Source organism: Manis javanica, chromosome 14 (assembly GCF_040802235.1).
Source record: "Manis javanica isolate MJ-LG chromosome 14, MJ_LKY, whole genome shotgun sequence".
Lineage (NCBI taxonomy): Eukaryota > Metazoa > Chordata > Mammalia > Pholidota > Manidae > Manis > Manis javanica.
Window position 1 is genome coordinate 16,295,211 of NC_133169.1, and position 12,052 is coordinate 16,307,262.

The 12,052-nt window shown below is 34.4% G+C and overlaps 1 protein-coding gene across 3 annotated transcripts in view; it reads right to left on the reverse strand.

The window, feature by feature from the left end:
* Nucleotides 1-12,052, reverse strand: part of SPATA17 (spermatogenesis associated 17) — a 187,976-nt gene that overhangs the window by 43,090 nt on the left and 132,834 nt on the right. For all 3 annotated transcript variants that reach the window (XM_073221578.1, XM_073221577.1, XM_037014411.2), the window contains one exon: nucleotides 3,612-3,747. In XM_073221578.1, the coding sequence (XP_073077679.1) occupies nucleotides 3,612-3,747 (136 nt within the window). The remainder of the gene's footprint in view (nucleotides 1-3,611; nucleotides 3,748-12,052) is intronic.

The window sequence follows — 12,052 nt, forward strand, 5'->3', positions numbered from 1 at the left end:
TTTAGCAACTTACTAGGCACAAGTCTCACACCAATCATTTATCAGCAAATCAAAATATAAACTATTTTTAATAGTTGTAGGATTTTACATATAAGCAGTAGAAGAAACCACCTAGGTATTATACAGATTATATTAGCCACACAGGGAGATAATTTATTTCATATAGTTATTTGAAGAGGTCAGAAGGCAGGAAGAAGTAAAAAAGGAAGGAGGAGAGGAGGAAGGGAAGGAGGAATTTAAACTTGCATTTTATATTTTTCCACATGGTTTGTTTAGAGGTAAGTAGATTAATGATTTATTAAGATTTAAAGCATCCTATATTTTCTCTCTTAACATTTTAGGGTCTATAAGAATAATTGTCATTAACTTTTTAAGTATGTATAGTTTATAAAAGTATACAGAGGCACACTATTCTTCCAAATAAACAAAATACACTTTTTTATCAGAATGTATGAAGTGAATTTGTTGTATAATTCCAAAAAGAAGTATTGTACTATTTTAGGAAAGAAGTATTTGCACATGGATCTTTCTTACTCTTAAGTAGCTTAATGTCCTAAGGAAAGCCATTTATATTTTAAAGAAATGAACACTCTCTTGAATTAAACAGAATGGTGAGAGCATAAAAGCAAAAATGCTTATGTCAAATAGAAAATGAGATGCAGATCACATTATGCATATTCAAAATATGAAATTAAATAGTTTAAAAATAATATTTAGTCTCTATTCTGGATGGTTGCATATTAGGTAAAAACAAATGCCTGGCATAGTTTTACTGTGGGTTTGTATGAAACAACATCATCACCAACATTTAGGTTTGTCAACCAGTGGAGAAGACTGAATTACTCATTGTACATATTCCTTATACCTTGAAATTATTATTTAGTGGTTTAGACCTTTTTTTTCCAAGATGACTTAGTAGTTGCAAAAGAGAAAGAAACTTTCTGAAGTTCCAAGTTACTCCCTCCATGACTTAATCTTTACCAAATATTCTTTGGTAAAGAATAATCTTTACCAAAACTGGACAGCTACATGTAAGAAAATGAAACTGGATTATTGTCTAACTCTATGCACAAAAGTAAACTCAAAATGGATCAAAGAGCTGAATGTAAGTCATTAAACTACAAAACTCTTAGAAGAAAACATAGGCAAAAATCTCTCAAATATAAACATGAACAACTTTTTCCTGAACACATCTCCTTGGGCAAGGGAAACAAAAACAAAAATGAAGAAATGGGACTACATCAAACTTAAAAGCTTCTGTACAGCAAAGGACACTACCAGCACAACAAAAAGGCATCCTACAGTATGGGAGAATATATTCGTAAGTGACATTCCTGATAAGGGGTCAACATCCAAAATATATAAAGAGCTCACAAGCCTCAACACCCAAAAAGCAAATAACCTGATTAAAAAATGGGTGGAGGATCTGAACAGACACTTCTCCAAAGAAGAAATTCAGAGGGTGAACAGGCACGTGAAAACCTGCTCCACATTGCTAATCATAAGGGAAATGCAAATTAAAATCACAATGAGATATCACCTTACACCAGTTAGGATGGTCAGTTTCCAAAAGACAAGAAACAACAAATGCTGGTGAGGATGCAGAGAAAGGGGAACCCTCCTACACTGTTGGCAGGAACGTAAATTAGTTCAACCATTGTGGAAAGCAATATGGAGGTTCCTCAAAACAATAAAAATAGAAATACCATTTGACCCGGGAATTCCACTCCTAGGAATTTACCCAAAGAAAACAAGATTCCTGATTAAAAAAGACATACATATGTACCTGTGTTTATTGCAGCACTATTTACAATAGCCAAGATATGGAAGCAACCTAAGTGTCCATCCTTAGATGAATGGATAAAGAAAATGTGGTACATACGCACAATGGAATATTATTCAGCCATAAGAAGAAAACAAATCCTACTATTTGCAACAACATGGATGGAGATAGAGGGCAGAGAAAGACAAGTATCAAATGATTTCACTCATCTGTGGAGTATAAGAATAAAGCAAAAATCTTGCTGCACTGATGGACAGGGACTGCACTGGGGTATGGGTGGGGACTTGATAATATGGGTAAATGTAGTAACCACATTTTTTTTTCATGTGAAACCTTCATAAGAGTTTATATCAATCATACCTTAATAAAAAGTAAAAATAAATAAAAATAAAGGAACAAAGCAAAACTGAAAGAACAAAACAGCCGCAGACTCACAGACTCCAAGGAGGGACTAGCTGTTACCAAAGGGAAGGGACTGGGGAGGGTGAGTGGGGAGGGAGGGAGAAGGGGAATAAGGGGCATTATGATTAGCACACATAATGTAAGGGGGTCATGGGGAAGCCAGTATAGCACAGAGAAGACAAGTAGTGTCTCTATAACATCTTACTACACTGATGGACAGTGACTGCAATGGGGTGTGTGGGGAGGACTTGATAATATGGCTGAATGTTGTAAAAATCTTCATAAGATTGTATATCAGTGAAACCTAAAGAAAAAAAAACAGAGGGGAAAAATGTTGAAAGGAAGCAAAAAATAGAAAGAAAGAAAGAATGATCTCTACCTTGTTTCTTCCTCTTGTGTGGTGGGGATACCTCTGTGTTTTCCTCTTCATCTTTGCCGTCCACGAACTGGAATTCCTATCACTTACCATCACCTTAACAGTTCCTTTTGTTTTGCAATCTTAGACATTGTTTTCATCCAAGATCATTTCCTCTTATTTTTATTTCTAGATTATGACCTTTATTGTATTTGAATAGAAATCTTTAAATCCTTAGTCCTTTAGTCATTTTGGAAGGGGGTTGTGTATAAATGAAAAAATCCTCATTGATCGACTATCAATAGAAACAGGTCTGGTAGGATGGAGCTCAATGGCTTTAACCCCTTTCCAGAGAGTCACTTACTACTTCATTTTAATCTGTGTAATTTTATTATAAATAAGTTACACTTTCTATCTGTAAGATAATAGGTTAAACGCATAGTAACAAGTTTCCTTTTCCTCCTATAATGCAAGACATCTTGGTATTTTTCTAATTCAGAAATTTTTATCTAAGTACTAACAAATATTATTCTGGAATTAAACAAGAAATATTTGCTTTCTTCTTTTCTATGTGATATATATATGTGTGTATATATACATACACATACATATATATATATATATATACATGTACATATGCATATCATTTATATCTCTATCTCTATCTCTATCTACCTACCTACCTATTTATCTGTTTGTCTGTCTACATACACACAGATATTGAGAGAAAGCAATCAAGCACCGATCTCCATCTCCATGCCTGAAAGTCAGTTTAACTCCATTCTGTGACAACAGATTCAAACCTTGACTCTGGTTGCCTTTGCCAAAGCCAATGAACCGTGTCATTGATCATCGGGTAGCTGAGCCATGAAACACAAGAATGTAATACTAAAATAAAACAAATCTCTTCCTGACACAGGTTAACAGCACGATCTTTACATAAAATAGCTGTAAATAATTTTGTGACCCGGAAGGTTTTAATTGCCATGGGAATATTTATATTTGTTGTAATCATTGTATATTTGTTGTCTTTCAAAAGGAAAGCCATTTATTAATGTTGCATTAACTCACCTTGTCACAGATCCACTTCTTAGGATTTTCATCTCTGAAATGTTGACATCCGTAAGAATCAGGACCATACTTGCTTGATGAATACATTGATGGGATGTACTTTTTGTTTTTATGGTAGGAAGAAAATGGCAAAAACCTGAAAGAATATTAGGTAGTACTCTTAATTGATTTCTACAAACATTTGATTTTTTTAAAAATCAGAATTTAGAGAAATATTAAAGTATAGTGAAAAATAGTACATGGTTGGAATCAGAATATCTGGACTCCACTTTAACAATAGTCTCCCACCAACTATCTCTGTTACTAATGTCTATGAATCTTCATTTCTTATTCTGTAAATGGGAGATATTAGAACTTTCTCCACAGAATTCAGTCTCAAATTTTTTGTAAATTTATAAAATGTCAAATGCTAGATTTATTCATTCATGATGCCAAATAATTCAAAATTCATCATGTAAGTAATAGTGTTATTAATTTTAAAATGACACCCCAAAATGAAAAGAATGGTCAATGACATGGGTTTACTCCAAGACTCTTTTTTAAAATTTATTGAGGTATAACTGGCATACAACATTAGTTTTAGGCACAAAACATAATGATTCTATATTTGTATATATTGTGAAATGAGCACCACTGTAAGTGTAGTTAGTATCTGTCACCATACATAGTTACACAATTTTTTTTCTTCTGATAAAAGTCTTACTCTCTTAGCAACTTTCAAATAGGCAGAATAATATTAATTACAGTTGCTATGCTATTCATTACATTCTCATGACTTATTTATTTTATAACTGGAGTTTTGTGTTTTTTCACTCCTTTCACCCATTTTATCTATCCATTACCCCTGCCTCTGGCAATCACCAATCTGTTCTCTATATCTTGAGCTTGCTTTGTTTTGTTGTTTTTTTGATTCCATGTCTAAGTGAGATCATATGGCATTTGTCTTTCTCTGATTTACTTCACTTAGCATAATGTCCCAGAGGTCCATCCATGTTGTGGAAAATGGCAAGATTTCTTTTTTGTGGCTGAATTATATGCCAGTGTATGTGTGTGTGTGCGCATGCTATCTTTTGTTTATCCACTGATGGACAGTCAGGCTGTTTCCACATCTTGGGTATTATAACTAATGCTGCAATAAATATGGGGGTGCAAATATTTATTTGAATTAGCTATCACATTTTCTTCAGATAAATATCCATAAGTAGAATTGCTGGATCATATGGTAGTTCTATTTTTAATTTTTGAGGGAGCTTCCATGCTATTTTCCATAGTGGTTTTGCCAATTTACAGCAATTTAGACCAATAATACACAAGGGGTTCCCTTTTCTTCACATCCTCACCATCATTCACTACTTCTTGTCTTTTTTATAATAGCCATTCTAACAGATTTAAGGTGATAGCTCATTGTTTTTTATTTCCCTGATGATTAGTGAGGTTGAACATCTTTTCATGTACCTATTGTCCACCTGTATGTCTTCTTGGTGAAAATGTCTATTCAGGTACTCTGAATGTTCTTAAATTGGATTATTTATTTTATCTTATTGTTTTTGCTCTGCAGTTGTGTGAGTTCCTTATATACTTTGGATATGTGCCTATCATCAGATCTATGATGTGCAAATATTTTCTCCCATGAAAAGGTAGATTGCCTTTTCATTTTGTTCTTGGCTTCTCTTGCTGTGCAGAAGCTTCTTAGTTTGATGCAGCCACACTTGTTGAAGTTTGCTTTTGTTTCTTGCTTTCGGTGTTAACCCAACAAATCACTGTCAAGACTGATGTCAAGGAACTTACTGCCTATTTTCTTCTAAAACTTTTAAGGTTTCAGGTCTTACATTTAAGTCTTTTATCCATTTTTAGTGAATGTTTGGGTACCTTCTGAAATACTTAAGTCCAGCTGCCAGTTCACATAGATGTGGTATCAACAAAATTAGAGCTAGATGCTTTTTTAAATAAAAGAAGCATTCAGAGGAATAAAAATTTTACATAGCAAAATGAAATACTCTGCTATAAAATTCAAAAATTCAGAGTTTAAGAAAATAAAGTTTAGGTTCAACAAACTTTTTGAGCCATTACCATATGCAAATATTTCCACATATATAACCTAATTTAATTAAGACAAGGAAGGGTTCTTTAATCTCAGCTCAACTGAAAATTTGTTTTTCTCCCACTATATTCGTAAACTTAAAAAATAAATTTAGAAGAAGTAGTGTTATTTCATCAATTTTCATACCTCTGTAATTTCTTTTTTATTGTTTATTTTAAGTGCCTTTTTAATATTTTTCCTAAGAAAACACTAACACTTAAAAAAAATTAAACAGAACACAGAGCTTTGAATCATACAAAATTACACAAGCATGTATCACTAATGCTCTTAGGGAAAAGCTCTCATATAAGACAGATTATGGTCCTTCCAGGGCTAATTTGCATGTGGGATGGACATCACACACAAAAAAATTAATGTAGCTCCAATGTCCCTGAGTATATAAAGGAGGTGCTGTGAGCTGACTGCTGCATTTACAGTTTTTATCACTTCTGAATTGCATTTTAATAGTATATTTTTCTTCCTTGTCTGGACAAAATTTGCTTTCTCAAGGGAATGGATGGCCGAGAAGACAAGGCTTCTCAAATGACTAGGTACTTTCCTGTCTATTAATTTATGTTACTTCCATTTAGCATAATCTCATTAAAATAAGAATATTAAAATATTCTAAAGTGTATGTATTTTTGTGCATATATTCATATATACATCCAAAAATATCTAGATGTTTTATAATGTTCAAATATTTATCTTCAAATTAGGAAGAAGTTTCTTCTCAAATAGTATTTGCTTTATAAAAGTATAAATAGCTATGACAACCCTAAGAACCATTTAGCTTATAATCAAACTTCTAGGTAGTTATCAGTGTTAAAAATATGTTATCTTTAACCATTTTAAAATATATAGTCAGATGTATTTTATGCTTGAACTGAGTACTTTCTTTCAATTACCTGATCACCATATTGAAGAAGGTATGAGTCAGGCTATTATTTTATCATCTCATCAAAGATACATATGTGGCAGAAATTCTTAAGTACAACATGGAGATATGGTGGCGTACACAAATAAATCATTACTTGAATGTGTGGGCAGTTAAAGAAGAATTAGTAGAGGTTGCAAGAAGTGAGAATTAAAAATAGTCAATTCACTTCAGTGAAAATTGGTCCATTGTAAATATATTATGAAGCCTTCATACTGTAAGTATTAATACGCTTAATATTATTTTCCAGATAAAAAGACTAAGAAATTATACTTATCTTATTCCTCATAATTCTCTTTCATTTCCCCCCCCTTTTTTTTATCATATTATTGTTCTCACTCATAATTCTAGGTTTTCATCCAACCCATTCATTTCACTGTCAGATAACGGAAATCTACAAACACTGAATCCCTGTTGCCTCTTAATTTAAGCTCATATTGTCCAGCCTGGCTGTCAGGCTTCTTAGAATGCACTCGATCTGCTGTCTCCCACCACTCCTTACCTGCCATTCCACTGATGCTATTTTTCTGTCTTTCTTTCTGTCTTTCTACACTGACTCTGCCTTTGTCTATGCCCCTCTTCGTCAAATGCTGACCCACACATTATTCATTCAAAAATCCAGCTTAACACCTAGCTTTCCTAGGCAACCTTATCACCCCACTCCAACTCACACTTATTTTCTGCACTGTCTCCCATGAAATGAAATGATATACACTAAGCACTTTGAAAAACACTGGGACATAACAATGGAAGGTGTAGTGTACTTAAAAGGAATTCACCTTACTGTAGGGGGTAGAGAATAAGACATCACAGTAGAAAGTGTTAAGTTTTGTGATGGATATACATACAAGAGGCAATTAAGGCACAGAGGAGAGTTGATATGTGTTTGTAAAATGTATGTGTATATGCATATGGTGTGGGGATTACTGACAGGGAGATAGGGGGACATGAAAAAGTTATCTTCCCAGAAGATGCATGTAAGAGCTGAAAGACAAGTTGAATTAGTCAAGAAGCTGGGAAAGGCTTTTTTAGACATATACAAAGATATGGTGGTGAGGTGGCGTATAAAAAGGAATGCTGACAGAACAAAATGGGGTTCAACAGAACTAGAAAATTGGATTCTTTATGACAGAAAAAAAGTAGATCATGAACAGTAGAGATGCCTGCCCAAGGAGAATATGAATAGTAGTATATTACAGATCTTTATAAATTGCAAAACATTTTTAGTTTTCCATATATATATATCATTTTTGACTATCCAATAGGGTAGTTATCCAAGCCACAATGGACCCTGCATAGGTAAATCGTCTCACAATGTACATGGTGGTAACAATTTCCAGTTATCAGGATGCATGCCTGTGGAACAAGTCTTGAACACCAAATATGTCCTAGATCAGCCCTCTATTAAAGGGTTCCTAGTAAAATATACACATGAAGGGCACACTATATTACAAGTTGGGAATTCAATTCCAGAATGCAATAAATTCTCCAATGAGATATGCAAAACCATGAAAATAAGTCTTTTTGCCTAGGCTGGAGTCAGGAGAAATAGCAAACCAGAGCAAGTTTGTCCCAAAGTTCCTAACGGGTTGTGTAATCCGACACATCTAATGTGGGGACTGCTATTTGACCTGCTCTCAGCCTCAACAACTGCCAGAATCAGAGATGGGATAAAAGACAACACAGATGTACTTCCAGGGAGAATAGCCTTTCTCTTTACCCACGGCCAAAAAAGGAAAAGGAGGGACAGCCATGGATTCTCTCCCTTGGGAGGAAGTCCTGAGACGTCAATAAAAGCTCTCTGGAGAGAGGTAAGCCTCTCTGGAACATGGCCTGCACGAGACCGACCACAACAGCCCTCTTCCCCCTTGAGCTGAATGGGGAGAATGGATGGGGGAAAGGAGAGGGCAGAGGAGGAAAAGAGAGCCCTCTAGAGGCAGCTCCTTGTAACACTGAAATGGATACTCAGCTCTGGGCCAGTTCCAGATAAGAAAATAGTAAGAATATAATAAATGCTAGACGACTTGATTCATAGTTAATTCAGTCCATCAGATATGTCTTAAATAACTGTATTCACTATACTATGCTTAGACACTATGGGCATAAAAAGGCGAATAAGCAGATGTCTCACCCTAAGACCCTTGAAATCTAATGAGTTTTATCTATGTTGTTGTGTGTGTCAGGATTCTATTCCTGGCTCTGGTGGTGGTTCCGGGTTGCTTAAATTTTTCACAATTCATCTCACTGTACAAATTAAAATGGGTACATGTTATTGCATGTAAACTAAAACTCAGTAAAGTTGATTTTTAAAAAGTTAAAAAATCTAATGAGAAAAAGCTAATAACTACAGTATAAAGGGAGGGGGGGAAGCAAAGCTTTACCATAAAGGTAAAACAAAAGAGTATGGGGACAGAGGGTACGGGGCACAACATCTAACCTGAGCTTCAACAAACGCGTCAGACTTTACTAAGCAGATACGGAAATTGAGGAGGAACATGGAAGTAGGGGAACAGTTTGAGCAGATGCTCAGAGGCAAAGCTTGGAACACACGTGCTGGGTCTTATAAGTTTGTAGCTTATCTGCCTGGAAACAGGAAGAGTGCTTTTCCCAGGCTGCTAATACAGGCTTACTTATAAACTTTCCAGGGAACATTATCCCAACTACTTTATCCTTTCCTCACAGGTACTATGGATGAGCTCTGAAATCACTATGTGGGCCCCACAATGCCCTGTTCCCTAAGGGGCGGGTGAGACCACAGCACAGCATGATCAAGGCTAACGAACACTACCCATCAGGGAAGAGCGGCCCATTACCGCAATCTTCTCTCTAAACTCTGTGGATAAACCACATGCCTCGTGATCCTTTGAGAACAAAACACCTGTTATTTTCCACCTTTTATTGGAAGAGATTTCTTTTCTTATCTATGAATTATAAAATACATACAGAACAGGATTCTTACATGACTATTATCAAATACATTCACTTTTCATGTGGGAAAAGGAAACAAAAATAAATGCTCTTCCATTGTCTCCGATTGGGCATAAGATGATTTAAGCCTTCAAGTATTAAAAACTCCTACATTTCATAGACATGAAAACTAATATGATGAGAGGCCACCATAGTAAATAAAGTCTTATGAATTTTAGTGTCTTACTATTTCAGTAACTGAACTTTATGTGTTCAAGTAGTAGTTTACTTCTAACTATCTCAAGAATGACTCTAAGATGCTATTATTTCTTAATTGTGTAGTACTGCAGTAATAAATGAACAAAGAATGTCTCAGAAAATCAATTATCAGTTATACCTCATATGCTACACAAAGGGGGAAGGATACCAATTGCTTTTTCTTATAGCAATTAATGGTTTTCTGCTATAACAGTTTCTTACTAGCAGAATAGTAGATTATTCTCAAAAGATCACCTGTTGAATTAATAAAGATCTTAGTCTATGAGCAGCCTCTCTCCTGCCAATTATTAACAACATTGGTAGGGCAGACACTGCCATGGGGACACAGGAGTGAGTGCTAGGATTCAACCCAGAATCTTTGCCTAAAGGTATATCTAAAATACTTGCAAGAATTAATAGCTTTGTAGTATTCAAAATAGAATAGTTATTTAATTGGGCTTGATGAAAAAAAAAGAAGAGGGGAAAAAATATACTATGGGCTAATGAAAGGCAGGGATTTCCTTTAAATTCCAGAAGGAATTCCCTCTGGTCTATGAACCTTAATTTGACAAGCAAAGACACCTAGGTATAAAAGTCTGAAAGAGCTCATGAAAGAATTAAAACAGTAAATATGAACCAAGCAAGCTGATTTAATCTAACAAACCAATCAACAAGCAGCAATTTTCATGTTGTCATAAAATTAACTTCTATAATTATTCTACTAGACATTAGTATTTTAATTTTTATTTATAATACAGAAAATAGTAAATGAATGTTATGAGGGCTGAGTTAACCAGTTCATTTGTGGTCTCATTGTTAGATGACTTAGTTCTCCTTAACCAATTACAGCTTTAAAAAAGATAAAGCATTTTGAAAAAATCTCAAAATTGGAAATATGCAAATTATTCTTGTCATATTTGAAATGGGATGAGGTGTCTTCAACTTACAGTATGTATAACTAATCATGAATATTGAATTAAATTATGACTAACATATGTGTTTTATTTCATGATGCATGCATGTGAATTTATGCTGTATACCTTAAACTTATATAGTGCTGTGTCAATTATATCTCAATAAAACAGGGAAAAATACTGAATATGCAAGAAATAAATAAGTTTTCAAAATGCTAAATATTATATGTCCTCTCTTTGAAGTTCACACTAAATAAAAGTTTAAGACCAAGAAGCCCCATAAATCACACACACACACACACACACACACACACACACACGCACACACGCACACATGCACACACATACACACAGTTTAACCATTTTAACCATGTTTCCCAAATTGATTTGATGGAAACTCATTAACATCTTCCAGACTAATGTTTCAAGAGACACAGTTTGGAAAATGTTATTAAGAGTAAGAAAAAGGAAAAAAGGAAATACAGGCTGACCTAGTAGAGAGACTGCTAGGGTAATGTTCATAAAGGTCTAGGAGAAATCACAACTGAACTCATTTTCTTTTGCTTGATTTCTCTTTCAGTGAGAATAATTTCGGTGGTCAGATAGATTGGAACAAAACAGACAAGATTTAGCTCAAACTTAAGCTCAATATGTTAAAAAATAATACCTGCAGTTGGCCAAGCCCTGAGCTAAGTGTACTGCCTAAGTCTTGGGCTCTGTTCTTGTGGCGCTTATCATCTAAAACAAGGGTCTCCAATTTCTCTGTTTAGAAGGACTAATCAGGTAACAAATGAATCACATGTAGGAACTAAGAGTTCAGTGTAAACTGCTGCCCGATTATGCTATGGGCCCACCATTTCCAGATCTACTAATTTTTATTACAAGCTGGAATGTCTGGATTTTGTAAAGATTTAATTATTATTTTAACTACTTTTCAATTAATTTAATATTTAGAAAATTGTGGGCTCTGCATACAACACATCTGGAGGCTGTTTGCAACTCAGAAACTATTAGTTTGCCACCTTTGGTTGAGAATTGCTAAGTGAGCAGTGAGCTCTGTCAATGGCTTCAAGGTCTCTAACTAACATATATCTCAAATTATTGAGTAGACCTTGGTATGAAGCCATCAAATTCTATTAGTCATTCTTAAGAAATTGTGAATGTACCAAAGATGTACCCATATTACTTTAAAACCAGAAGAATGTAGATTCTATAATAAATAGGTGGTGTAATTTGATGTCAGTTTTCAGCAAGATTCTAAAATGGAGTATTAAAATTCCATAAAAGTGGTCATATACATGCATATTTATGATAGACATATAAAAATGTTACTTATACCATTTTATTT